Source organism: Camelus ferus, chromosome 12, assembly GCF_009834535.1.
Source record: "Camelus ferus isolate YT-003-E chromosome 12, BCGSAC_Cfer_1.0, whole genome shotgun sequence".
NCBI classification, from domain to species: Eukaryota; Metazoa; Chordata; class Mammalia; order Artiodactyla; family Camelidae; genus Camelus; species Camelus ferus.
The window spans coordinates 6,047,189-6,074,860 of NC_045707.1; the positions used below are offsets into that span (position 1 = coordinate 6,047,189).

Below are 27,672 nucleotides of genomic sequence, written 5' to 3' on the forward strand. Positions count from 1 at the left end.
GCTCTGCGAGGTGGCCAATGGGTGCGCTCGGGGAGAGCGGCGAAGCCAATATGGCTTCCTGCACCTGGTGACGGTTGAAGAAACTGTGTTAGGTCTCATGGAGAAGCCCCGGGGCGTCGAGGTGAGAGGGAGAGGACTTCTCGTGACTGGGAAAGGGAACCCCGAGAGCCTCGCTCGGTGGGCCCTCCTTTAGGTCTTTGAGCGACGCCTGGAGGGTGGAGGGTGGAAGGATGGATAAACAGGTAGTTAGGCTAAGCCGGGCCAGAGGCGATTGGCGTTGCCTTTCGTTCCCGTGTTCCTGGGGCCGAGTAGTCGAGGAAAGAAGGCTCCCTGCCCTGGGGGAAGGGGAATTGGGTTTCAGGATCTGAGTTTCTAGATCTTCTTCCTCCTCCTTGTCTCGTGGGGGTGTTCTTTAGGGATTATGAGGCCTGTCACATCCTGGTAAGAAGTAAAGGAAGTAAAAGTTTAATAAACTCTCCGTGCCTGGAGCGTTCACGTGCATTATCTCCCGATATACTCACAACAATCCTGTGTTATTGTTTCGTTTTTATGGTTCAAGTAGCTGAGGCTTAGAGAGGTGGTGCGACTCCCCGAGAGGGTCACACAGCTGAAAAGTGAAGGAGGTGGGCACTAAGTCTGTCAAGTTCCAAAGCTCTACTTGATTTGCTTTTTCCACTCTACCACAGCCTGTAATCCACTCATCCTTTAATCATTTGGCTTCTGGTCATCTTATATTTGAATTGGGTTTCACTCTAGTACATTTGTATGTATAGTTGTAAATATAAAGTGGAATAGCTCAAAAACTCTACAAGGGTAAAGGAGAATAATCATCAAGTGGAGAGTAAGAACAATAGCTTAGAGTTTTAGAGCTGTCACTAACTGTCGGAAACAGAACTAACTGGGCTTTACATACCTTATCAGTGTTCATAGTAATCTTCTAAAAAAGTTGTGTTATATCTGTTGTACTGATGGGGAAACCGAGAGCAGTAAGGTTAAATATCTTGCGCATAATCACACAGGTAATAAATGGTAGAGCCTGGATTCAAACTCAGGCAAATCTGGTTTGAGAGCCCATATTTTTAACGTAATGATTGTCACCGTTTATTGAGCACTTGCTATGTGCAAGTCACTGTTTTTAGCACTTTCCGTATTAACCCTTATTTTTCCCCTAAAGCCTATGAAATAGGTGGAATTGTCCTCATTTACAGACGCAGAAATGGAGGCACTGAGATTGATCTGCTGCAGGTCGTACAGCTAGTAAGCAGTAGAGAGGGTATTTGAGCCCTGGCCTAGAGCCCAAACTCTTCACACCTTTTCTGCTGCATGCCAGGTAGATTTTAGATTTACATACAATGTCTCATTTATATGTCAGAAAGTGTGATCCAAATATTGTTCTTGTTTTATAGATGAGAAAATTGAGACCCAGAGAGGTTAAATGCCTAGTTAGGATCAGAGCTGAATCCATAGCCATGCTGTAGCTAGTGTGTTTCCTGCTTCTTAAATTCTTTTTCGGATAGTCTGGATACCAAGTTTTGTTTTTTACTTTTTTTTCGGGGGCGTGGGGGTTGGTAATTTGATTGATTGATTGATTGATTGATTGATTTAATGGAGGTACTGAGGATTGAACCCAGGACCTCATGCATGCTAAGCATGCACTCTACCACTGAACTATACCCTCCCCTCTGTGTACCTAATTAAGTTTTCTCTGACTTAAATTGTTTTTGAGTTGAAATTATTTTGTTGTACATATGCTGAAGGAGAAAAATGAGATTCTAAAATACATCTTTCCCAGAAAGTCTTCATGAGGCACCTTGCTTAGAGTATTTTCACATCACTGCATTCTATTCAAATTGTGTTAAAATATCATCATTTATAAATCCACAGAAGGAGCTTGTTGAATTCCTAATACATGTTTTCTGCCTTGCTAAGGTATTTTGTTGAGTTGCAATTGAGAAATGTATAAATAAGAGTAATGATCCTGGTGTTTGCAAAAGGGCTGTTTGATTCTGCCTGCCACTTGGCGCAAAAGTGTTGACTTGACCAAGAACTGGAAAGGGGGTTGATAGCAGATCTGCAGCCTCCCTTCCCACACACTAAGCCAACTGTGATTCCTTCTGCCTGGTTTGTGTCATCCTTCCACTAGGAGACTCCGTCTTCAGAACCAATGGAAGAGGAAGAGGAAGATGATGACTTGGAGCTCTTTGGTGGCTATGACAGTTTCCGGAGTTACAACAGCAGTGCGGGCAGTGAGAGCAGCTCCTATTTAGAGGAGTCGAGTGAAGCAGAAAATGAGGATCGGGAAGCAGGGGAGCTGCCCACCTCCCCCCTGCATTTGCTCAGCCCTGGGACACCCCGCTCCTTGGATGGCAGTGGTTCTGAGCCAGGTGCCTTCAGAGTGTCCCTTGAAGATGGGGAAGTTTCAGGAGGCTGTGGAGGAAGAGTAGGATTAGGCCCTGTGGGCAGAACTGTCCAGGTGTAAGGATGTCTAAGGACCTGTGAGAGAAAGAGAGAGACACCCCAAGTATCCCCAGGGGTCACTTCCCCTGCTGTAGTCTGATTTCAAGTTGTGATTTCATTCATTCTTTCTTACAACTTTTCATTCATTCTTTCTTACAACAATTCTTTCTTTCATTCTTTCTAATATTTATTCAGCGTGTGAGATGCCAGTCATCAACATGGTGCTGCTTTTGCGTTTGTGTAAATAGTTGGTGGCTTTCTAAGCCTGGATGTTGAGCATATAGGACACGTAAAGTGTTCTGGTTACTACTTGGGAAAGGACAAGAAATAGTTTGTGGGTTGGAAGTGGCAGGGAGGGAAAAATAGAGTAAAGTGACCTCTGGGTAAGAGGATTAGTAGAGGGCAGGTGCAGGGTGCAGATAAGAATCCCCATGGATCATCGGGAAGCCAGTTGGCTTCAGAGGTGTGATGCTTGCACAGCTGCTGGAGCCCTGTGTCAGGGCCTCCTGTGTGTGAACTGCCTGTGAAAAGAGGCAGGCTATATGGTCTGTGGCGACACTCCTGTTCCCTGGTCCTTCTACTCTAGAAGAGTAATCTAATACTCTTTGCCAGTTGAATCTTACTTCCTTTCTATTCATCCTGTAATCTCTTTCTCTCTCCCTTTTTATCTTTCTCGTTCTGTCTTCTTCCAACCAGTCTCTTAGAATCTTAGAACTTTAGAACTAGAAAGAACTATTAGAGACCATCTAGTCCAGGGGTTCTCCAGCCTGGCTGCACATTAGAATCACCTGGGGAGCTTTTAACAAACTACAGATGCCTATCTCCCTACAACCAGTTAATTAGAATCTGAGGCTTGGGCACTTTTAAAAGCTCCCCCAAGTGATTCTAATGTGGTATTGGGATTGTAACATTGATCTAGTTCAGTTCCTTTATAGAGGAAAAGAAAGCAGACCCACAGAAGTTAAGTGATGCAGTCATCCTCACGGGTTTTCCTTAGCCCCACTGTTGACAGATAGCCAAGGGGTGCCAGGCAGCTTCGGATGTACACGCCAGAACCTCCTCCTATTCCAGTTCTGTCAGCCTTAGGGGGTCTGGGACTCACCTAATCAATGCAGTGTCCAGGTTTTGAAGGGCCTGTCATTGTGTTTGATCTGGGGTGACTGTCAGGGGAGTTACATGCTAAGTTCTCTTCCCAGCTGTCTGTGAGATGTGTGGTATTGTGGGTACAAGGGAAGCCTTCTTCTCCAAGACAAAGAGATTCTGCAGCGTCTCCTGTTCCAGAAGCTACTCCTCCAACTCCAAGAAAGCCAGTATCCTGGCTAGATTACAGGTGAGAGGCAGTCACTTGGAAGACCCCTCCCTGGGGCCCCAGGTGGTAAGATAGGAACAACCAACTGACTGATGGTGAGGGGTCAGGAGGGCTTGGGAAGGACCCTGCTTGTGGCCCTCTGGGGTTGTTAGCTTCCTGGTGTTTATTATGCTCTCCAGCTTTAGAGGGCAGAAGAATCCATTTATGGAGCTCGTTAAATTGCTGATTCCTGGAGCACCCCCCACCCTCACCCCTCAGAGTCTGATGTGTCTTCAGTAAGTTGTAAACAAGAACCTTGGGGGAGCCTGACACACATGTCTTCTCACCACTTTTACAAATGCTCTGACAGGAAGCTGAGAAACAGGCACAAGGCCCACCAGCCATGGTTTGTTTAGGAAGGTGATGCCTCGTCTCTGACTCCATGTCATAGGCAGCCACCTAGTGAGTCTTACCAGTCTTTAGTTAATTACTAACATTTGTAGAATCCTTAGAAATGGAAGGATTCTTAGAGATGTGTTGTCTAATCCGACAAGTGTGCTGAGGTCCAGAGAGGAAGGACTTACCTGTGGGCTCAGTGGGAAGAGAACTGCAGAGCCAAGACTGGAACCTCATCTCAGGGTTCTCAACACTGGTTCTCAAACTTGACTGCACATTAGGTCACCTGGAGAGTTTAAAAAATAATTGATGCTTGAGTCTTACTCCCAAAGATTCTGATTTAATTGGGATGGAGCATAGCCTGGACATCGGGGCTTTAAAGAGCTCCCCAGGTGACTGCTGTGTGCGACCTGATGTTACAGGTCAGTGTGCCAGCGCCTCTGCTTCGTGCCTCAGACACTTCACCTCCCACCTTTGTGAGACCATTACAGTTGTTTCGCTCATTTTGCGGAGTGTAGTCAAGGCATAGAAAAACCCTCCCAGAGCTAATAATATTGTTAACAGCTACAATTTGGGGATACTTGCTAAGGGCTTGGCACTCTTAGTACAGCCAGTGATCCCTAAGAAGTGAATTTTTTTTAATTCTTATTTTAAAGACTCAAAATTTTTTATTTACTCAAAGGTACACAAACAAAATTGAAGAGCCAGGATTTGACCCCAGGTCCGTGTGGAACGTAAACTCGCATGTCTGTTTCACTGACCTCTGGGCCTTTCTGATCAGTGCTCCAGTTATTAGTTACAGACCAGATCGGTGGCCTTCTACTTTGGGGGAGGACCCCTTTGAGCTCCTGTTAAGCTATGGACTCACTCTAGAATATTCACATATGTACAAATTGTTGCCTCCTGGTTCAGTTCACGGGCCCCTTTGAAGCCCATTCTCTGCCATAAATCTGTAGGAGCACCCGAGGAAGGAGATGGCTGAGAGCTGAGGCCACAGGGAGGCGGTTCCTAGCAGAGAAGGCTGAAGAGAGAGAAAATGTGTCCCTCCCTGCCCTGTAGCTCCTTCAGCCCCAGCCCCCAGCCCCTCCCCAGCTGAACAATAGCTAAGCACAACACCGGAACTCATCCTTGCGACTCCCCTCTGAGCTCAGCATTATTATTGTTATCATCTTGATTTACAAATGAAGAAACTGAAGTCCCCAAGAGGTTAACTGGACTGCAGCCTGGATTTAAACCTAGGCAGTCCAATCAGAGCCTTACTATGATTAGCCTTTAGGCTACGTATTCTCTCCTCCACCTAGGGAAAACCACCTACCAAGAAAGCTAAAGTCCTGCACAAAGCTGCCTGGTCTGCCAAAATCGGGGCCTTCCTCCACTCCCAAGGGACAGGACAGCTCGCAGACGGGACACCAACAGGGCAGGATGGTAAGACAGCATGGGACTGGTGCTCAGGAAGCGGGTGGGGTGTGGTGCCAGGACTGGGGTGGCCTCCTCAGGAGCGAGGATTGGAAAAGGTGGCCAGCTAGAAAGTGCCGGCCCAGGCTCGCTTTGGAGCGCGTCTTCCTCATCTGGTAGGCGGTGCGAAATTAGCTCAGAAAATCCCTCAGTCACTTTGAAATTGCCAGGATCCCTACTCTTCATAACTTAAAAGACCAGAATTAGCTTCTTTTGTTCTGCGTAGCTTTTAGCCCTCTGGCTTCTGTTTCCCTGAGGCAATGGAGACCAGATCTGGTTTGAAGAAGGGTGCTGGGATAAGGAAAGGAACCTTTCTCTCCCTCTGAGTGTGTCTAGCACTGTTTCTAAGCAAATGTAGGCATGAAGCCACTCGGCTCTACATGGTCTGAGTTTCTGACTGAAATTGAGCTCCCCAGGCTCCACAGTTGGAGGGGCCTAGGTATGTGTACCTCCCACCCATTTAGATTGGTTGTGGCCAATGAGAGGCTGGGGGAGGTCTGAGGAATTTAAGCCCAGGGGTCTTTGAATTTCCTTCTTTCTTTGGGGGAAGGAAGATCAGACATTTCCCTCCCAGTGTTCCCTCCTGAGAGTCTGGCAGCCTTTGGATAAGGTCCTCCCCCCTCCCCCCGTCCTGATGGCCACTGGTCGTTCAGGTATGGGATGGGTTTGGGGCTGCTGGGGTGGCAAAGAGATCTGGTTCTGCCCTCGGCTCACGGCCCGGTTCCTGGAGTGGCTGCTGCTGGAGTTCCTAGCTCAGACTCTAACTCTCTTCCCCTGCTCCACAGCACTGGTCTTGGGTTTCGACTGGGGGAAGTTCCTGAAGGACCACAGTTACAAGGCTGCTCCTGTCAGCTGCTTTAAACACGTGAGTGCCTGGAGATGAGGGGAGGGAGAGCAGGGACCCTCGGTGCTCGCCACCTTCTTTCCTACCTGCCTCTTCCAGTCTGGGTGTCGGCACTGGCACGGGGAGAGAGCAGTGGTGAGGTCTGGGTGCACCAAGCCCAGCCTGCCACTCGCTCCAGTTTATGTTCTGCCCACTCTTTTCAAAAGCTCCTCCCATAAACCCTCACTGAGCGCTTCAAGCACTGCCCCTCTGTCTCCACTTTGCTTATGTACATAATGGCACTTTGTGCTAGCTGATATCTAAAAGCCAACTTTGAAAATCCCTCTCTCCTTTTCCCCCATTTTTAGTGTTTTCTTGTTGAAAGCTTGGTGCTTTTGAACTGCCCTGGGCCTGCTGGTTCCTGGGAGGCAGATGTGGCCACCCCCTGGAGCTCCCTTCTGCTAAAGGCTCCTGACCCCCTGTTCCTGAGAAACACTGAAGGCTGAGACCCTGGAGGGCTGGGCTTGGGGTGGAAGAAGAGCTTAGCAGGCAGGTCTGGGAGGACATGAGGGAGCACTCTTGTTTAGTCTTTCAAGCTGATTTCCTAAACCCCAGGAAATCCAGGAGGAAGCCTCTGTAGCTTTCAAGTCCTCTGATCAGAGTAAACCCACCTCCTAGCCTCTCCTCTCTGAACTGCTTCTGAGCTCTGGGGAGTGCCCGAAACAGGGAAGAGTTGGCACTCAGTGCAGCTTAACTCTTTATTCCATTCCCGTCTGAATCGCTAATGAAGGTGAATATCTTTCCTAGGAGATGAGTCTTTTTGTTGTCCTGAATTCTCTAGCAGTTCGGGCATTTTCATTGCAGGAAGTTGCGTCATGCTTGCGTTTTACATACCTGACTTGATATGCTCCGTGAAAGCCCACCCTAATGTGCCTGGGTAGCATAACTGTGTCTCGGTTCTGTGATTGACTCCAGTCTCTACAGCCAGGGAGATGGAATGGGATACTCCAGTTGGCTTAAGCCAGGGCTGAGAATGAAAAAAAGGAGAATCTCCCCAAAGGAGAACCACAGTACCACTGGCAGCAGAGTGAGGATTAGATATTGTGATGGCAACCAAAAACGGTCCACTGCTGCCAGAGGGCCTTTTAACAGAAGGTGAGACCTCTTGGAGAGGTGGAGAAAGAACATGCCAGGAGTAGTGTGGGTAGATGGCCCTGGGAAAGCTGGCAGGGTGACAGCTGAGGGACGAGAGGGTCATGGTCCTTACTGCCCAGGATTGAGTAACGATTGAAGGAGGTACTATTTGTGCTGAGAACAGCGCCTGGTTAGTGCCTGGTATGTGGTGAGGGCTGGAAACTGCTAGGGGTCCTTCCTGACGCACAGGCTGGCCTAGGCATGATGTGCCCAAGAGGATAACAGCCAGGAGCCGGTCCTATGACAACCGGCACCCAGGGCACCCCTGTCCACCCCCACTCCCCAGCGTGGCTCTTCACAATCACCCCTAGTCCCAGCCTGGCTTCCCACACACAGCACGTGACGTGGAAAGCTGAGGCGCAAAGGAGGAGGATGCGATGTCTGAAGAGGCCACGCTGCTGGCAGCGCTCCTCTGCCAGCCCAGGTGTTCACCGTCCCCGTGGCTTCTCCTGTCCCCACCCAGGTCCCACTCTACGAGCAGTGGGAGGATGTGATGAAGGGGATGAAGGTGGAGGTGCTCAACAGCGATGCTGTGCTTCCCAGCCGAGTGTACTGGATCGCCTCGGTCATCCAGGCGGCAGGTGGGTGCTCCTCTGGGCGTGGCAGGAGAGTCGCACCTCCAGACAGATAGGTGGTGGTGTTGGCAGAAATTGGCTTCATAAAACAAGCGAAGAAACCCACCCGCTGGAGTTTCTGCCTCCCTTCTTGCCATTCTTTTTCCTACCAACCTTAGAGGGGACCACAGAGCTTGGCGAGTTAGGAAACTCCCATTTTTTAAGTTTACTCCAGGGACGATCAGGCTGTAGAAAACTGCTTCTCACTGCTGTACCGTCTTGCTTGCCGAGTAAGTGGCATGGATTTGTTTTGCTCTGACTGTTGTGGACAGCGGGGACACCCCTTGCTTGGAAGGAGTTCTAGGAACAGGCAGCGAAAGTCCACTTTAGGCTGGAGAAGAAGGAAGGCCTCGGAGCACACCCTTCCCACCCCACCCTCCCTCACTGGCGCCCTCTTCCTTCTCAGGGTACCGGGTGCTGCTCCGCTATGAAGGCTTTGAAAATGACGGCAGCCATGACTTCTGGTGCAACCTGGGAACTGTGGACGTCCACCCCATTGGCTGGTGTGCCATCAACAGCAAGATTCTGGTGCCCCCACGGAGTGAGTTGATGAGACCGGCCCCTGCCCTGGTCCCTGCCGGGCACTTGGTAGCAGGGATTTCCTCTCCCAGTTTAGACCAGAACAGGACCCAACTGCCTCCTTGCTTCTGTGCTCCCTTGTCCCAGAGGCCCCATGGCAGGTCCAAGCTGGGCAGCCTGGTTTTATAGATGAGGCGAATGCTGTCCTGAAAAGGGAAAAATAAGTCATTCAGTCCCCTCTGCTGATCTCTGGGGCAGCTCTGGCTCTCTGTCAGTGGGAGGGTGTCAGTCTGTAACCAGGACCCTTCTCTGTCTCTGCAGCCATCCACGCCAAGTTCACCGATTGGAAGGGCTACCTCATGAAGCGGCTGGTGGGCTCCAGGACGCTCCCCGTGGATTTCCATATCAAGGTCTGGCAGTGAGCCCTCTGGATCTCCTGCCGCTCTCCCGTTTTATCTGGCCTTCTTGCTACTCATTGGAGTATTTCTTCTGAGACTTTCTTGCTTAACAATCTCAGCAGCTCCAGATTTCCTAAGTGATTGCTTTCTCCCCACCCAGACTGATCCAGCCACATCGATCACGTTGCCCTACCTGCCATTTGCTCTTCAGATCCTCACCTTTGCTCATAACGTTGTCAGGAGCATTCATTCAATAGATTTTATTAAATACTTGTTTACAAGGCACTGCAGAAATGTAGAGAATACAGACCATGCCATCCAAGACTCTCCCATCTGGCAGAGCAAACAAAGTCATGCCTATGAATAATTATACAATAGCCTTGGTTCTGAACCAGGGGTATGCCTCAGGATTGTCTGTGTGGCACTTAATTTTAATTTTTAAAAATTATTTAGTTCTTTGGCATAAAAAAATCATATACATGGTAAAAATCAAAGGGGTCATAAGGTTGCACAGTGAGGACAGTGTCTCCCTCCTCTATATGCCAGGCCTGCTGGTGTGTGGCTCCCTCACACAGGCACCTGGGCCCCACCTGGGGTCTCGGGTCTCCTGACCCAGGTGCTCACATGTGTTCTGTTGCCTTGGGTAAGAGTCAGAGCAGCGAGCAGGGGATGCAGGGCAAGTGCTGTGTGACATGTGGTTGACTGGTCCTGTGGCCTCAAGAGGAGTAGGTATCAAGGAAGGCTTCATGGAGAAAATGGCACTTGAACTCTACCTTGATGGATAGGATGTGGGTGGTAAGGAGCCAGCAGTGGAAAACAGGATGGTATGGAAGTTGGGGCCCCGGACACCTGATGAGAAATTTGCCGCTGTGGGCCTTCACTGTTGGGGGGCTGACCTTCAGCAGGAGTGGGTCCAAGCACCTCAAGGAAGCATACCCTGGCCTTTTCCCCTAAAGCAGCTATGCTTTTTGCCTTACTTGAACTTAGTGGGTAGTACTCATTTGCTATTTATCTCTCTGTATTTTGTTAATTAAATTTTCATATTCTTTACAACAAAACTAAGCTTTTTCTCCTGTATTTCCCATGGTGCCTTGGACAGTTGACAGGTCTGGCAGTTGAAGAGGCGTGTTCACTCCTCCTCAGCTGGCCTTTGTTTTAGGATGAGGCAGGTGACTGTGGGTGGTACAGGCCACTAGGAGTATCAAGGTAGCCTCATTTCTACTTAAATTAAAAGGAGCTTGATTCTGGGTGGCAGAGCAGGGCTGTGTGTGAACCAGTCAGCAAGCAGGTCCTGGCTATCATGTGCCCAGTCCCTGCAAGTGCACGCTGGAGGCATATGAAAGCAGCTGCCTCTGAAGATTGGGTGGTGGAGAGGGTAAAGGGGGTGGGTTTTTGGAGGCAGCACCAATCCACTCCCTGTGATGCCTGCACTGTGGTAAGTGCTTCATAAAGTGTTTTGAACGAATGCCCATCAGCCAAGGTCAGGTCAGGTGTGTGTGCATGTTTTTGTACATTCAGTTGAGAGAAAAAGTCAACTGAGCACCACCTCTGTGCCTAGTTCTGAGCTTGGAGCTGAGAATACCAAACCTAGCTTCTGCCCTTACAGACCTTGAGTTCCAGCATGTTACTTGGAACAAACAAGGGCAATAAAGTGTTGTTTGGTTGTGGGTGCAGAGGGAAGGAGCATGTCAGGAAGGGTCAGGTGAGGGAGGCGGCCCAGAGGGACCCTAGCCCAGGCCTCACCCTGTCTCTCCCTCTGCTGAGTAGGTCAGTGTATTCCAGCCCTTGGGCGGAGGGCTGAAGGATCTGTGTCCTGGTGGCTGCTTTGTGACCCCTGCGCTGCTTCCCCTCCTGGTGGGATTTAGACGCCTGCCTTCAGTACCATCCTAGGGACTGAGGAGCCAGGACTGAACCTGGGGGGATGGGCGAGCTCATCCGCCTGCTTCCTGACCTAGTGTCTACCCTCTCCATCCTCTGGTTACTTTTAAGAGACAGAACAGAAAAGTGGGTGGGAGTGTCCGCATGACCACAGCAGGCCTGTGTTCTGACATTGCAGATGGTGGAGAGTATGAAGTACCCCTTTCGGCAGGGCATGCGGCTAGAGGTGGTGGACAAGTCCCAGGTGTCACGGACCCGCATGGCTGTGGTGGACACAGTGATCGGGGGTCGCCTGCGGCTCCTCTACGAGGACGGTGACAGCGACGACGACTTCTGGTGCCACATGTGGAGCCCCCTGATCCACCCAGTGGGTTGGTCACGACGTGTCGGCCATGGCATCAAGCTGTCAGGTAAGCAGAGTCCCAGGCCAGCGCGAGCCTGAGTGAGGATATCTCCACACGCCACACCCAGGCTGTGTGGTAGAGGTGACCGTCTCCACTCTGAGGATGATCAGGTATCCAGAGAGGTTGAGTGACTTGACCAAGGTCACTCAGCTTGAAGTAAAAATTGATTTGAAACCAGTGGCTACAGGCCCCGTCCTCTCCTGGGTCACGTAGGAAGAGTCTGGGTCCTAAGGGCTGTGTGGTTCCTGCGGAGAGCTCCTAATGTCTTCTGTCTTCTAGTCTAAGGGCAGTGCTGAGACAGATTAGCACATACGTGGGGCAGCCCCCACAGTACTGAGGGAGGCGTGGAGCAGGCCCTGTTAGCAGCCTTCATCTCCCTTCTCTCTCTCTGCCATCTCCCTGAAAGAGAGGCGCAGTGACATGGCCCACCATCCCACCTTCCGGAAAATCTACTGTGACGCTGTTCCTTACCTGTTCAAGAAGGTGAGGCACAGCCCTTGGGCACTTACCCCTTGGCCACAGGTCCACTCCAGGCCAGAGCTCCCCAGCTCTTCCCAGAGTGTCCCTTTCCCTCATTTCCTTCCCAGGCCTGTGACAGACGAGGCCTTCTTCCCCCACCCTTCACCTGGGCCAGCCCAGAGATTCCCCAATTGCCCCTGTTCCTTTAAGGTTCGAGCTGTCTACACAGAAGGCGGTTGGTTTGAGGAGGGGATGAAACTGGAGGCCATCGACCCCCTGAATTTGGGCAACATCTGCGTGGCGACCATCTGCAAGGTGAGCCTGGGGCTGGCCCTCCAGCCTCCAGCCTGGCTTTCTGCGGGCCTGCAGATGGCGGAGTTCTGTATTCCATGTGTGACTCCCCCTTCCCGATACTGGCTGCTCCCAGGGTGCCTGGCGTTTGTGAGCAGGGACTTAGCTCCTCAGACTCACAGTCTGCTTTCATGACATGGTCAGAGGAGCATTGGACAAGTGCTTATTGAACACCTGGCCTGAGCCTGGTCCTGTGACAGTTGTAGCCCCACCCTGTCACCTCAATGGGGGCCTTCCCACCACCAATGCAATCTCCTTTGAGTGCTGGCCTAGCCAAGAGCCCCAGCTGGGCCTGCTTTGCTGCAAACCTCTGTTACTGCTGCAGCCCGAGGAGCAGACGACCACCCCTCGGCCCTCCAGGGGGACCTGCTGATTTGTCCATCGGCAGATCTCCAGGCTGGGCCCGTGCCCACCACTGAGAACACAGTGACAGAAAGACTGACGTAATTCCTGCTGGCACAGCACTTGCTGTCTCGTGGGGAAGCTAACTGATCTCTCAGGTAGTGGGTCACAGCCGAGTGTAAGAGGTGCTGAGTGCTCTGAAACAGCTCAGAGGACAAGCTGCGGCTGGAACCATCCACCTCGTGTCCCTACCACAGCCACCTCACCCTGGGACAGGGGTGCAGTTCAGGACTCCACGTCTGTCTGCCTTGCCCCCTAGGTTCTCCTGGACGGCTACCTGATGCTCTGTGTGGACGGGGGACCCTCCACAGACGGCTCAGACTGGTTCTGTTACCATGCCTCTTCCCATGCCATCTTCCCAGCCACCTTCTGCCAGAAGAATGACATTGAGCTCACACCCCCAAAAGGTAAGACTGCCTTCCAGTCAGAAGGGGCAGGTGGGGACATAGGCCTAGATTCCTGGCCAAGCCAGACTCCCGGAGCTTAAAGTCTCTGAGTGGATTGAAGAGGTGACAGAGCTACCCATGGTCACCACTAGCCCTTCCTCTGGGCTGGCTCGGTCCCATGGCCAGGATGTGGTTTGGTGAACAGAGCTCCCATTTGTCCCTTTGGGCAGTGAACAGTCTGTACAGTGGGCCCATGGTCCTAGAGCACATACCAGCCTGGGGAGGAGGGAAGGCAGCTGCTGGGGAGACTCCGGGCTGGGTCCTGACCGAGCTGCAGGCACCCTTTTGACAGTGTGGGACTTCAGGACTCCCTCTCACTCCACTGCTCTTCCTCTCCCCCCGCATCTCCGCTTTCTGGCCTCCAGGGTACGAGACACATACTTTCAACTGGGAGACCTACTTGGAGAAGACCAAGTCCAAAGCAGCTCCATCAAGACTCTTTAACATGGTGAGGAGACTGAGGATGCGAGGGGCCTAAGGGTGGCCGTGGGACCAGCCCTGCCCACTATGAGCAGTGGCACTTCCAATACCTTCTCTTTCCTTGAGTCTCTGCCGCTAAGGTCAGCCACTTCATGAGAGAAGTCCCAGACTGACGCAGGCACTGTGCTGAACAGTTCAGCCAGTCCCTTTCTCGGAGGGGCTTGTGCCTGGGAACAAAGTGCAGTGGGATCACTGGTCAGCGGAACCTGCCCCACAGGCACACTCAGCCCCGCCCCCTCCCCCAGGACTGCCCCAACCACGGCTTCAAGGTGGGCATGAAGCTGGAGGCCGTGGACCTGATGGAGCCCCGGCTCATCTGCGTGGCCACCGTGAAGCGGGTGGTGCATCGGCTCCTCAGCATCCACTTCGATGGCTGGGACAGCGAGTACGACCAGTGGGTGGACTGTGAGTCCCCGGACATCTACCCCGTCGGCTGGTGTGAGCTCACCGGCTACCAGCTCCAGCCACCTGTGGCCGCAGGTCTGGGCTCTCACTGTCCTCAGGGGCTCTTGACTTTTCTTTTTCCTTCCTGCCAACCACGCCCCCTGCCCCCTGCACACTTCTTTCTTTGGCATAAGATCGAGAATCTCCTGGACCACTCCTAAGAAAAGAGTGGCCCTTGTCTCCCCACCCCCTCCTGACCTCTCTGTCTCCCTCTCCCTCTGGCCTGCAGAGCTCCTTCCTTGACCTTGCCCACTCTGTCATATGCTCGCACCCAGGTAAATCCCCCAGGTCCCTCCGAGAGCCCTGGTGATGCGGGTGGGAAGAAGGGACAGCTCTTCTCCAGTCCCTGCCCGCAGCCCTCTCCCTGTTCTCATTGCCCAGCTCTGGCTTTCCTTCCGGGGGCATCCCCTGTGTATGGGAGGCCGATGAGGGGTGGGCAGAGGCCTCCAGATGTGCTACAGCCTGGGTCCTCTCAGAATTCTCTTCTCACCGCTTGTCCTTGTCTTTCAACAACAGAGCCAACCACACCTCTAAAAGCCAAAGAGGCCACAAAGAAGAAAAAGAAACAATTTGGAAAGAAACGTAAGTGGTGCTCTAAAGGTGCCCAGCTGGTGTGGGACCAGCTGGGCCTGTGTCCCTGGGAGTGGAGGTGGGACGTCGCCACTTAGGCAGCGCTCTTCGTGGTCCTGCCGTCTCCTCCCCCTGCCCTTTGCCCCACAGGCCCGTCGGTCACCCTGTGTCTTCAGGGACCTGGAGCATAAGTAGGGCATTCGGTCTCTGGTAATGGTCAGGATACAGAGGAAAAGAGACCAGAGATAGCATCTGAGGGAGAAGGGCGGGTGTGGTTCCCTAGGCAGCTGCCCTGTTTGAAAATAAAAGGTCTGAGAGGAAGCAGAAGGTGCTCCTCAGGGCTGTGTTTGTTCCCTCATGACCACGGGGATGGGAGCTTGGGGCCTCTCCTTAGGCAGGGCCCCACGGGAGGGGCAGCAGGTTGGAGAGGGGCAGGGAGCGGCAGAGGCAGGGCACCCTCCGAAGCTGCGGGCCACTGCATGAGATGCGCTCCCTGAGGTGGCGCCACGCAGAGAAGAGGATGTCTGGGTAGAGAGGGAACAAGGGATGTGGTCCTTGGGCAGCGCTGGGATCCTGTGTGGAGTTGCCCAATGGCAGGACCGTGAACTGTTTAAAACGGTAACTTGAGAGGGGGAGACAGTAAGGATCAGGGAAGGGCAGCTTCACCACCACAGAGGGCATATGGTCTCATCTACTACTGAAGACCACCTCTGCGGGAGGTCAGAGTGCGCGCCTCCCTCCTGCCAGATTGGCACTTTCCCCTCTGTGGCGCTGCCTGACCTGACTGCTGGGCGAGACCCCACCTTCGCGCTTCACGTGGATACATCCCTATCCTGGATTTAAGTTTGTTTTTATTCAAAGGAAAAAGAATACCACCGACCAAGACCCGGCCGCTCAGACAGGGGTCCAAGAAGCCCCTGCTGGAGGACGACGTGCAGGCCACGGAGAGGATCCCGTCCGAGCCTGGTCCCGATGAGAGTAAGACCCTCCCGGCGAGGTTGAGGCGGGGTCAGCGGCTTCAGGGTTCAGAGGCGGGCTCTCTCCTTCCCAACCTGGGCACAGAAGAGTAAAGTTTGAAGGGAATTTTCTGGGCACCAGGCAACCCTTCTCACTGCTGGGCCTGGAGGGCTTCCCAGTACCTACCAGCAACTCAATGCAGCTGCGCGTCTTGCCTGGCCCTCTCCGCCTCTGCCCCCAGCTCACATGCTTGTCAGGGTGGGCGGCAGCTGCCAGCAACTCCGGCAGCCTGCCTGGCAGGGGCAACGAGGCCCTGGACCATCTCTGCGGCCCACCCCCACAGGGGAGGAAGGGGCTCTCCCCGCCACATCCTGAGGGCCCCTGTCTGTAGGACCCACAACTCTTCCCTGGATCCTGAGCCCTCCGCTCTCCCTGGAGTTACACGCACACTCCCCTCCCTGCCCCTCTTCCTCTGTAGTCATTACTGTGCGTGTGAAGGAGGAGCATCTGGACATGGCCACGCCTGACAAGGCCCCGAGTCCAGAGCTGCCTGTGCCCATCGAGAACATCAAACAGGAGACAGACGACTGAGCCATCCTCACTGCCAGCGCAGCCGCCTGGCTGAGGCCAATCCAGGGTGCCTCTATTGCCACCACCCCTCCACTCTACTTTACTTTGGAGACTGAGCCTTTTGCATAAATTCTGCCTGGTGCTGTGAGGGCCGGGCCCCAAAGGAACAGCCAGGGTCTCCCTGACCCGCCCTGTTGCCTGTGCCCATCTCTTGGGCAAGGCCTACACAACAGGGGCTGCCTGAGACCCACAACCTTGCCTGTTAGCATACCCCTCTCCAGCCGGAGTTCCTAAAGCCCTTTCTTAAATGTAGCCTCTCTCCACACCCACCATGTCGCTCAGCTGCCAGGGTCGGGGGCTGACCCCATCACGCTGGAAGATTAGTCTGTTGTGGGGGGTGTGCTTATGCCCAAGCAAGTCATAGAAATAAAGGCGTGGAGCAGCTCCCGAGGCGGAGACGCCACCCAGTCGATGGCTTGTGGTGTGATGGGTGCATCGTCTGCCTGATAATGTGCCAACCAAGTGGAACGGCCCATCCTGCCTCCTGAGTCTGTGCCCTGCTCCTCACCCCCTTGGGGGGCTGGGGAGCCCTGTGCAGGCACCCAGCTCTGGCAGGAGCTGAGCAGCAGTGACCAAGATGTGGGTTTCGGTGACTTGTGAGGTGGCTTTGAGCAACCTCGTTGGCATGAATACGGGTTCCATTCTCCATTTCTAAAAGGAACCGTGGAGCAGAGGCGGGGTCTACACCTTGGTAAAGGGGGCTTGCTGGGGCCCAGGGTGGGGAGACCACACCAGCCCCTTTGCCACTGGGGAGCTTGGTGGTAGAAGCAAGGCAGGGGCAGCAGGACTGAGAGGAGAGCTCAGCGTGTGTGCGCATGTCCCAATAGGGAGACTGCTGCTGGCGTTGACCTGCTCTGGAGCCCAGCTGGCCTAGGACCTGTCCTCTTCACTCCCCTCCTACCTGCTAGCCAGGGTCAGGTCTGGCCCTGCCAGAAAGTCACGGGGCCTCGATAGAGGGGAGCGGTCAGCTCAGCTGGCTGAGGTCGCCCTGAAGGAGCTCCTGGAGGAAGGGGGGAAGGGGAGACTTCTGGCTCCTTTTCTCACTATCATGTCCTTAACTCCATGACATATTTTGACTCCCCTGCTCCTGTCCGAAGTTACATTCTGGAAGTTCACCTAGTGTCTGCCCAAATTTCAGCTGCTTTTATTTTTCCCAGTTAGTCTCCGCTGAAGCTGTCTCCTCCTCTGATCTGTCCTCTCTTCAACGGTTCCTCTTCCTGGAACCTAAGGTGGTGGCAGGCAGCTGCCCTCAGCCTTTTTCTTCCCTTCTGTGTTTTTGGGTAGAGACAGCATGGTCGGGTGGGCCCGTGTCGTGCTTTAAGGGCTGTGGCTGTGCTGGGTGGGTGTCCGGCTGCCTGCTCCGTGAGCTGGTCCATTAAGCTGCCACGGTCCACGCTTGCCAGATGGTGTGCTGGCCTTGGTGTGCTCAGGACCCAGCTGTTGAGTGTCATCCCAGAGACAGGGTGCAGTCCAAAGGGAGCCGATTTCCAGTCAGTTCAAGGAGATCCTTTCTCCTTTTCTAAACCAGTAGGCAGGCCCACGTGGTACAGAAGGTACCCTCTTGCAGCCCTAATTCCCCAGAGCATGACTAGGTGTGTAACACAGTGCTGACCAAGGACGGGCAGGTCCCAGGACAGGGCCAGTCTCATACCAGACTTGGGTGGTGACGGGGGAAGAGAAAAGCGTGGGTGTGCATTTTGCTCTGCTCGTGGCACCCTGCCTTTACCAAGGTAACCTGCCCAGCTGAGAATTCATCGTCCTGGATGCCCTTGCAGGGGAAGGATCCAGTTCTGACCGAAGAACTGGGAAAACAGGACTTGTACGGCATTTCGGCCTTTGGTTCCTTCTTCCTGAATGAAGAAGTGATGTCCACAGGTGCCGTGGGCACAAAAGTCCCACGGTGATGGCAGAGCTGGAGGACAAGTTTAGCTGCCATGCCAGCCCTGGACTTCTTATCTTGTATGAGATAATTAAATCCCTTTCTAGCTGAGGTCCAGTTTATCAGAGTTCTGTTCCTTACAGTCAGAGTGCATTCTGGTGAGGGTACAGCTCAGTGGTCGAGTGTGTGCTTAGCATGCATGAGGTCCTGGGTTCAATCCTCAGTACCTCTATTAGACAGATAGATAGGCAGGCAGGCAGGCAGGCAGACGAACCTAATTACCTACCCACCAAACAATTAAAAAAGTGCATTCTGACATGCCACCACACAGTTTCAATTATGATTAGGTGAGTTCACACGAGTGCAAAACAATAAGGAATAAATATCACCTGTCATCCCCTGAGTTCCCCAAAGGCCAAGCCCATGTCTATGTCCTTTGTGCTTGGCACAAAGTTGCCCCCATGAGTATGGGACAGTGTACCTAACTTGTATGGCTGGGGCCTAGAGGTCAATTTTATTTCTCACAAATGGAAGTGCTGACGTCTGGAATGTTTTAACTCGGCACAGAATGAAACTTTTGCCTCTTGGTGGGAACTGAAGGTCCTGTCAAAGTCTCAGCAGTGGGACCACCCAGTGGCTGGGAGACACCCTAACAAACAACCATTTCACTCCCTGCTTCCACAGCTGGAGGACCTGCAGGGTTCCCTGGTGCAGATCAGACCACATGCAAACGCTGGAGGAAGCCCCTGCACCTTCCTTTACTGTCACCCCGTCTACACCCTGGGCTGTGCTGGAGGGACGGGGAAGGAAGGGAACTGCCACTTGTGACAGCCTCGTGTGCAGGCGCTGGTCTGCACTCGTTCATGCCCTTTACTTCATCTTCACTATAATCCTGTGAGGACACATTGACTTCGTTTTGTAGATACGAAAAAGAAGTCTCGTTAAAATTTAGTAACTTGGTGGCTGAAACGCCCAGCTGTTAAAAGGCAGCAGTGGAATTAAAGCCAGGCTGGTCCTCCACGCACCCTCTAGTACTCAGCACCTGCCGCCAGGTGAGCGCCCCAGCCCAGAACACCCTGCCAGGTGCCTCTTTCAATGCCTTTGTATTCCTGGGAGGAAACTGCTGCTTTCAACAAAATAAAAACAAAAAAAATCTAGACCTCCAGGGCTAGTGTTTGGTGGAATATCTTCATGTGAGAAAAGATGGACAGAAGGAATGGCCTGAGAGGTCCCGATTCCCGTCACAGCCACCAAACTGTCACCATACGTTATGGGAGGAGGGTCCCTGAACGACAGCCCTAACCTGGGGGGGGGGCCCATGGGCCCCCCCACCCCGGGCTGATGCAGGGAGAAAGCCCCGAGGCTGTTTACTAGCACAAATCCTGGCGGAAAGTGCCACACCAGTGTTAGCTGAGGTGAGTTTCACTGTTGTCATTAACCCTGGTTCCAGGACTCACTCCTAAGGTCAAAATGCTCACCCTTGGCCTGGGGTCTCTTTAGCGGTTCCTAACTCCCAGCCCACCTCCACAAGGAACAGTTTCGGGTTGGACGATGTCCCCACAAAGAAGGTACACCTCAGCATGAGCTCTGCTTCAGAAATAGGGTCTTCACAGAGGGAATCAAGTTAAAATGAGGTCACCAGGGTGGGCCCTAATCCAGTGACTCATGTCCTCATAAAAAGGGGGAATTTGGACACAGAAATAGCGGGAAGATGATGTGAAGAGACAGGTGACACCACATGACGACAGAGGAAGAGGGTGGAGTTGTGCTGCCACAGTCAAGGAACATCCGGGGCCACCAGAAGCTGGAAGGGGTGCAGAAGGAGCCTCCCCTAGAGCCCGCGGAGGGAGCACAGCCCTGCTGACACCTGGATTTCAGATGCCCAGCCTCCACAACAGCGAGACAAGAAATCTCTTCTAAACCACCCAGTTTGTGGTACTCTGACGGCAACCCTATGGAACCAATACAAACACCCTCAGATGGTCCCTGGGCCCCCCAAGCCTTTAAACTGTAGGTCCAGATAGGCAGGGTCCTCGCCCCACCTTCCCAGGGCCCCGCCGTGCTGGTCAGTTTCCCTCTAAGGCCTGCGGCCCCTACGGACCCTCGCCGTACAGCAGGTGTTCCCACATGGAGGGGCAGCCACGTCCTGCTCACCCTTCTCTGATGAGCTGAGAGATTTTGCTACAACTGAGCTTTCCAGCCTGAATGAATCTGTCAGGATGGCAAACCTAACGTCAGGGGAGTGGTGGAGTGACGCAGAGTGGAGTCCGACCTGCAGTGCCAACAACACACCTGCACTCCTGCCCTTCCCACCCCAGGGCCGTGCGAGGCCCCTGAGATCAGGTGGGAAAGGGCTGAGTCAAGAGGATCCAACAAGAACAGTCACAGCAGGATTCTCATGGACACACAGGGTCCCGTGATGCTGCAGCTTAATCAGAAAGGCCACTGTCCCCCAGGATGAAACAGCGTGTAGTCATTTCCTTACAAACCCACCTGGGGCTTTGCCAGGTGAGGAGAGCCGGGTGGACACTACTGAACAGAGGAAACAGTCATCGCCCAGATCTAGAACCACATAAACTGGGACCAAGACAAATCAGACCCCTGCTACCCCAGGAGCTTTGGAAGCTGACCCACCCACCAAGGCTCCCCACACCTGCCCTCCAGCCAACCTTGTCTGCGCTCTGCCGTCTTCCCTTCATGGGGGTTCTCTGGGCACTGGGTCGGGGGGCTGGCGTCCGCTTGGCCTTCCTGGCAGCCCATCCTGGGCAGGCTTCAAAGACAGCAGCTGCCGCCTTCACCCTCTGGCCACGGGCACTGGAAGGAGTGGCACAGGTGGCCCCAACACGCAGGTTCAGCCCAGTGAGCCACCTGAGAGAAAAGGGGGTTCGGGGAAGCCACTGTGCTGAGCTTTCCTGAGGAAAGTAAGTCTTCAGGAACTGGCGGCAGTGGGACCTAGTGGGTGACAGCAGACTCTGGAGAGAATCCTGGCTCGGCTGCTCACCAATTATGTGACCCTGGTCAAGTCACTTCAAACCTCAATCCCCTCCCTGCAAAAGGGGGGTAGTAATAAACAGTTCCAGAGGGCTGGTGACCCAGACACGGTTCAAACCAATCTAGATATGACATATAATTTAATGCAGTTCTTACAAACAACCACCATGAGGTGGATACAATCACTATCATCCCCTTTACAGATGAGGAAGCAGCACAGAGAGGCCTCATGGCTCAGTTAGACAGCCAGTAGAGCTGGATTTGAGCTCAGGCCTGCCGGACTCCAGGGTTCTTGCTGCTTTCTTATGTAATTATGTGAAGTGCCCATGTACACTAGGTCCCACCCCACTAGCCTGGGTGGATTTCATTCCCACTTTATGGACCAGGGAATAGAAGCTCAGAGAAGCCCACCCAAAGCACCGTGGATGGTTGGCTCCCCCAGGAAGGGCAGCTGAGCCTGGTAGGACCCTCACCCGCCGAAGGTGTTCAGCCGGCGCAGACTTGGCACTCCAGGGAGAGTGGAGGCTTGACTGAGAGCAGTTGGGGGCCCCTGGCTGGGGGTCCAGGTTAGGGTGCTCACCTGTGAAGTGGGAGCAGCTGGCAGTCACAGTGGAAGGGATTGCTGCTGAGGTCGATGAGCTCCAGCTGGCTGAGACCGGGCAGGGCAGGCAGGGCCTGCAGCTGGTTCTTCTGCAGGTGTAGGCTCTGGAGCTGGGGCCCCAGGCCCGAGAAGGCCCCTGCAGAAATCTGCAAGGAGACACCAGGCCCTGGTGTGAGGTCCTGCCAGGACTGTCCCACCCCCAGGCCTGGGAGGGAGCCCCATGCTGCCCCAGCAGAAGGAGAATGGAGAGCCCAAGGAGGGCAGAAAGGGCAGTGCCGGGGTGGAAACCCAGGCTGGTCCAATGCCAAAGCACTTGCCCTCTGCAAGTCACCCAGACCCCTAGTGCATGTTTCTCTCTGCTACACCCAGATGCCCCACAGAATGGCAAAGCCCTGCCCACAAAGTGTGCAACAGTAGGTAATCCCATGGACCCATGTTCCTCCTCCAGGCCTCGGCAGTGCCCTACCTGGCAAGGCCCTCCGTGTGGCACAGGATTCCTCCTGGTCTGTCACCCACACCTGAGCCCCCTGGGGCAGGCCTATTGTCTGGCTTATCTCAGGGACTTCACCCCCAGCCTCAGGCCTGGCATCGCAGGGGTGGTAATCTTTGCTAAGTGAACACAAGCTGCATAGGGTCTCATGCTGCCTCCCTTCACCCTTACACCCTCTGTGCCCACCTGCTCCAGGCCACTGCTGTTCAGGAAGAGGTGTTGCAGTGAGTGGCCCACGGGCTGGAAGGCCCCATCTCGCAGGGCCCTGAGTGGGTTCCCCGAGAGCTGCAGCTCCAGGAGAGCAGGAAGCCCCTCGAGTGCCCTAGTGGGCACCTCTCGCAGCTGGTTCCTGTCCAGGTGCAGCTTCTCCAGCTCCCGGGCTGGGCCCAGTGCCCCAGGGGACACTTGGGTGATGCGGTTCCCACTTAGGTAGAGCCAGCGCAAGGCCTGCAAGCCTGACAGCTCCCCGGGGACCAGGTGTTCCACAGCATTGTCCTGTAGGTGCAGGGAGAAGAGGCTGGGCAGGGCGCGCAGGGCAGCCCCTGGCACCTGTAGGAAGCGGTTGTGCTCCAGGTACAGGTAGCCAAGGCGGGGGGCCCCTTCCAGGGCGGCAGCGCTGAGGCCTGACAGCCTGTTATCAGAGAGGTAGAGATAGATCAGGCTGCTGAGTCCTGCCAGGGCGTCTGCCTCCAGCTCCGTGATGCCACAGTGCTGCAGGTGCAGAGACACCAAGAGGTCCAGGCCCAGGAAGGCCTCTCGGGGCACCAAGGGGAAGTGGTTCCGCCTCAAGTCCAGGAGCTGGGTGTCATTTGGGAAGCCGCGGGGCACTGCCCGCAGCCCTTGGCCTTCACAGCCACTATGCCGGGCCTCCGGGGCGCATACGCAGGCGCGCGGGCAGGGCCCGGCCTCCTCCTTGGGGGCGCCGGCAGGGGCACGTTGCCGCGAGGCAGCCAGCTCCTCTTCCCTCTCCTCCGCCCCTGCTTCCGAGCAGCGCAGGTCTGAGGGCCGCAGGGCGTCCAGGGCCTCGCCGCGCAGGCGCCGGGGCCCCCAGCAGGCGCCATCCGAGCTTACGCGCGCACGCGCCAGCCACTCGAGCAGCGGCTGGGCCTGGCAGCCGCACCACAGCGGGTTCCCCTGCAGCCGCAGCCGGCGCAGCAGTCCCGGGCCCTGCAGCGGCGGCAGGGCATCCAGCTGGTTCCCACGGAGGTCCAGTGTGTGCAGGCGGGGACAGTAGGCGAAGGCCCTGGGGTCCAGGGCCTGCAGGGCCCCGTGGTCCAGCATCAGCTCCCGCAGGCCGGGCAGCGCCAGCTCGTCCTCCTCCCCCACGTAGGTGAAGGGGTTGTGGCCCAGCTCGAGGCGGGCCAGGCCGCGGGCCTGGGACAAGGCCGGCCCAGGCAGGGACTGCAGCTCGTTGTGGTGCAGGCTGAGCCGGCGCAGGGCGGGCAGGCCGGCCAGGGCCTCGGGGGCTAGCACGCTGAGCGCGTTGTGGGACAGCTGCAGCCAACGCATGCGCACCAGGCCCTGGAAGGCCATGGAGGGCAGGTAGACGAGAGCGTTGTGGGCCAGGTTCAGCGTGGCCAGTGCGCCCAGCGCCCCGAACGTGCCCGGCCGCAGCTCCTCCAGCATGTTGCTCTCCAGCTCCAGTCGCTGCAGCGAGCCCAACCCGTCCAGCGCCTCCTGGGGCAGCGCGCTCACGTGGTTGGAGGCCAAGTTGAGGAGGAGCAGGCGGCCCAGGCCACGGAAGGCACCCTCGGCCACCAGCTCCACCTGGCAGTGCCGCAGGTCCAGATGTGTCAGGTAAGGCAGGTCCTGGAAGGCAGCTGGCGGGATCACCTTCAGCATGTTGCCCTGGAGGTCCAGCCTCTGGGTCAGCTGAGCAGGGAGAGGTAGAGGAGGCTGAGCAGCACAAGACCACGGCCTGTGCCCCTTGCTAACCCTGGCCTCTGTGCTTGCTGTTCCCTTACCTGTACACTCTCCTCCCCTTCATCTTTCCCTCATTCTCTTCATTCTGCTCCCTGACAACTCCTCCGGGAAGCCTTCCTCCCCAGCCCCTTGGGTATCCCCCACTCTGGCACTTCTCACAGTGAATTGTCATTGCTCATTTACTTTCTCTTCCTCTCTAGCTCTTGACTTCATAGGACAGAAAGCATATCTTATTCCAGTACATCCCCAGTTCTCTGCCACAGGACCTGTAATTAATTCAGTATCTATATGGATCACCTAACTTTTTCCAATCACATAGGATTTTAAATAGATTGTTTTCCTGTTGTTTGTCATTATTATTCCAGTTTTATAGACGTTAAGACTGAGGCTCAGAGAGAAGTGACTTGCCGGGGCCTCCCAGGCAGGCAGTGGCAGGTCCACTGGTGCCAGCCCAGGCTCCTTGTGCTGTCCTCCCCACCGAACCTTGCCCTGCTGACCTCAGGGATAGCATTCGGCACCTCGGTGAGGTTCTGGTGCCGGCAGGCAACATGCCGCCTGGAATTGTCGCAGACGCAGGTCTGCGGGCAGCGTTGGGCAGCTGCATGCCAGGTTGGCCCCAGTGGCAGCAGCAGAGGAAGCAGCAGCACCAAGGAGACACTTTGGGGCCTGAGAGAGAGAGCAAGGGTCAGTTGTTCCCAAGGACAAGGGTCCCAAGCTGTCCATTCGCTGGGCACCAGCTCTTGTTCCCAGAGCCCCTCAGATGTTTTCCTCCTTTGGCCTCAGGGAAGGTGTTACTACCCTGAGCCTCCACCCCTCCACGAAGCAGAGGTTCCATCGTTAGCCCTGTTTGACACCAGAGGAAACAGGCTCAGACAGGCAACCTCGCGGGTCCCCTGATTGTCTGCCCAGTGGCTCAGCAAGCCCTTGCTAAATGTGGTTCAGAGGTGTGCCCAGGCTGTGGAGAGGCTCCCGGGGGGAGGCCTGACCTTCCAGGGTGAGGTTGGTGGTGGAGAGAGGAGCAGTCTGTCCTCAGACAGATGTGGCATCAGCACCACGTGGCAGGGAACATAATGGCACCCACCTCGAGAAGACAGCCTGGCAGCCATGGGAAGGACCAGGCTCGCCCTGAGTTGTGAGGCAAGACTTGGGGGACCAGGTATCCTGGGATCAGAGAGCCTTGAGGAGCCTTAATGGTTGGTCCAGAGCCACACTGACAGGTGAGCAGGTCGCTCTGACTTCTCTTGTTTATTCCCCTATTGTCTTCTCTTCATCTTAGTGCAACCCAGCTGGCCTGGACTGGGGTGAGGGGAACTGAGTGTACGGGCTGGGTGCTGTGCTTTGGGCAGGATCTGTCTATTTTCCTGTCTGTCCACCCACCTCTACCCGCTCCCCATCCACCAGTTACCCAGCTGGACCCTTCACCTCACAGCTACTGCCTGCTTCTGCTTAGGGACAACTCCACCACGGTGGCACTCCTGGCTTCCCAAGCATTCCGCTCACCACCAGCAACCAAAGGGAACTTTCCAAAATACAGACAGGCCCTGCCACCCCCAACTGAAGACCCTCCAGCATCTTTTCATTGCTTTTGCTTTAAAGTCCTGACTCCCGATTCCGCTGGAATCTGCTCAAATCCTTCAGTGTCACCCTTGGCTCCCCCACCAGAAGCACACAGAACAGAGCCTCATCCTCTCTGTCTGTGACATCTAGCTCTTCCCTCTGTCCTCAGCTCATGGCAGGGCCTCTGAGCAGCTCTTCCTGATCCCTGGGCTGGCTCCCACCCTGAGCCTCCCCTATTTCTTCTCTTTGGATTGTCACCATCTTTTTTTCAGTCTCCTTGGGGTTGGTGGCATCCTACAGAGTCTGTAGTGAGGCTGAGGCTCAGGGCAGGCCAGAGAGGGGGGCCAATGGGGACAGATCCCTGAAGGGACAAGCATCCAGGCCTTAGAGGGCTGCCAGGCTCTCAGAACAGCTCCTGGAGGACGAGCCCAGGGGAGCCCCAGGGAGCAGCCACATTCATCATATTCTGCAGAGCCCACTTCCGGGGAGACCCTCGGAGAATCTCTGCCCAGGTAGATCCCAAAGCCCCTGGCCCCCAGCCCCTGAGAGGCCCAAAGAGGGGCAGGGGCTTGTCTGCAGCCGCTCACCTCCTCTCACCCACCTCGCAACCTCAGGACCCAAAGACTCACCCCGCCATGCCGCTCAGGGCCAGTCCAGCCTGGAGACACAGCACAGGGAAAGGCCAGCGACAGTCCCTGCCTGGACGCCAGCAGGAGCCCCCCTCCTGGCCCACAGGCCTGGCAGCGAGGACAGGGCTGAATGAGAGGCATTGTGGGCAGCCCAGCCTGAGGCGGAGGTGAGGGAGGGGCGGGCACGGCGGGAGCAGCAGCTGGAGTTACAGGGCCTCCTGCTCAGAATCCTGGCCCAGGCCTGGACCGGAGTCCCCAGACCAGCCCAGTAGGGAGGAGCCTCAAGGCGCAGGCCAGTGGCTCCCAGACCTAGGCTTCCTCCAGGCTGTAGGACTCTGGGCCGGGCTGGGTCAGTTTCCTACTCCAAAAAAGCATAGTAACTGGCTCATAGGGTTGTGCTGGGGGTTAAGGTAGGCACCTGGCACATAGTAGACTCTGAAGAACGGTTAACTCTGCCCTGTTTATACTTATAATACACTCACATACCTTATTTAACACTGTACATACAATATTTTGCGTATTTGTCTTTTCACTCAACATCAGATTGTTGGGAGCTAAGTCGATTCTTAGTTATACTCATTCATTTTGACTTGTATAGTATTCCACTGTATAAATGTATCAACTTACCCATATTTCCACTGCCTCCAATTTTGTATAACAATGTTGCAAAGGACACGTAAGTACTTACCTTCTTGGAGATGTGCATTCTTTAAAAAAAAAATGAAATAGTTCATCTTGATCACCACAAACATTTATGTATCCTATGGTTTTTCAGATCTGTGTTTCTGGTGGAAATGCAGCTTTCATTACTCAGTTTTGTTTTTTGTTTTTTTTTAAACAAGATAGTGTTACACCACAAGTTGTCTGGCTGTTTTTAGTCAGTGTTGTGTTTGTGACACTTATCTGCAATGCATATTTTAAAAATTTGTTCTCTTTTTTTCTATAGCATTCCATTCTATAAATATTATGCAACAGTGGGGTGGGACAGAGGCAGGAGAATTTTCTGTCCCAGATGCAGGTAATAAAGAGGTGCAGTCGGTAGGGAATTTAAATATAATGGAACTGACCTGGAGTTAGTATGCTTTTTATTATCATCCTGTGCTGGCAATTTGAAACAATGTCAATGCTAAAATATTCCTCCCTGTTTGGGCAGACCATTCCCACCTTCTTGGTACCTCACTGTACCACAATTAATTGTCCATTCCACTCTTGATGGGCATTTGGGTTGTTTCCCAGGTGGGGCTGTTATGAAGGGAGCTGTTGACCACATTTGCATGTGTCTTGGTGAACACATCACAACCCGTTCTGGCAGCGATCTACCCGGGGTGGAGTTGCTGGTCTTAGGATGTGATTATTTTCAGTGTCAGTGGTCACTGCCAAACAGTCTCTCAAAGTGGTTGCACCAATGACCGTGTTGACCAGCAGTGTCTGAGAGTT

At 54.4% G+C, this 27,672-nt stretch overlaps 2 protein-coding genes and 1 long non-coding RNA gene across 5 annotated transcripts; 1 reads left to right on the forward strand and 2 right to left on the reverse strand.

Annotated features, from left to right (window-relative positions):
* Positions 1–19,213, forward strand: L3MBTL2 (L3MBTL histone methyl-lysine binding protein 2). 3 transcript variants are annotated; one of them, XM_032492314.1, is made up of 17 exons: positions 1–121; positions 2,144–2,384; positions 3,654–3,787; positions 5,443–5,566; positions 6,382–6,461; positions 8,077–8,194; positions 8,634–8,768; positions 9,068–9,156; positions 11,201–11,432; positions 11,833–11,909; positions 12,096–12,200; positions 12,898–13,045; positions 13,450–13,532; positions 13,810–14,044; positions 14,525–14,590; positions 15,440–15,556; positions 18,729–19,212. In XM_032492314.1, the coding sequence occupies exons 1-17, from the start codon at positions 98–100 to the stop codon at positions 18,932–18,934; spliced, it is 2,214 nt and encodes a 737-aa protein (XP_032348205.1). In that variant the 5' UTR covers positions 1–97; the 3' UTR covers positions 18,935–19,212. The 3 variants fall into 3 exon arrangements, with proteins under 3 accessions (XP_032348205.1, XP_006174769.1, XP_032348206.1); XM_006174707.3 differs by lacking the exon at positions 18,729–19,212 and adding an exon at positions 16,014–16,575; XM_032492315.1 differs by lacking the exon at positions 1–121 and adding an exon at positions 1,253–1,330 and having other exon boundaries at positions 18,729–19,213.
* On the reverse strand, positions 9,346–14,291 carry LOC116667530. Its single transcript, XR_004324349.1, has 3 exons — positions 14,207–14,291; positions 14,164–14,165; positions 9,346–9,358 (listed from the first exon to the last, which is right to left on the reverse strand). It is a non-coding gene; the product is annotated as an uncharacterized LOC116667530 (long non-coding RNA).
* On the reverse strand, positions 15,497–26,349 carry CHADL (chondroadherin like). Its single transcript, XM_032492313.1, has 6 exons — positions 26,236–26,349; positions 24,547–24,715; positions 22,313–23,998; positions 21,616–21,782; positions 20,714–20,912; positions 15,497–15,630 (listed from the first exon to the last, which is right to left on the reverse strand). Exons 1-6 carry the CDS (start codon positions 26,241–26,243, stop codon positions 15,604–15,606), a joined length of 2,256 nt encoding a protein of 751 aa, XP_032348204.1. The 5' UTR covers positions 26,244–26,349; the 3' UTR covers positions 15,497–15,603.
* Positions 26,350–27,672: the final 1,323 nt, after the last annotated feature.

What these genes read in the sequence shown, in the direction of transcription:
- L3MBTL2 (XM_032492314.1), top strand. Translation starts at nt 98, where the DNA reads ATGGAGAAGCCCCGGGGCGTCGAG. An exon ending in GATTCTGGTGCCCCCACGGA is followed by an intron (nt 8,769 to 9,067) that starts GTGAGTTGATGA and finishes CTGTCTCTGCAG; the next exon opens with CCATCCACGCCAAGTTCACC. An exon ending in GAAACAATTTGGAAAGAAAC is followed by an intron (nt 14,591 to 15,439) that starts GTAAGTGGTGCT and finishes TTTTATTCAAAG; the next exon opens with GAAAAAGAATACCACCGACC.
- CHADL (XM_032492313.1), bottom strand. An exon ending in TGCCGAATGCTATCCCTGAG is followed by an intron (nt 23,999 to 24,546) that starts GTCAGCAGGGCA and finishes CTCCCTGCTCAG; the next exon opens with CTGACCCAGAGGCTGGACCT. An exon ending in CAGCTGCTCCCACTTCACAG is followed by an intron (nt 20,913 to 21,615) that starts GTGAGCACCCTA and finishes CTTTTCTCTCAG; the next exon opens with GTGGCTCACTGGGCTGAACC.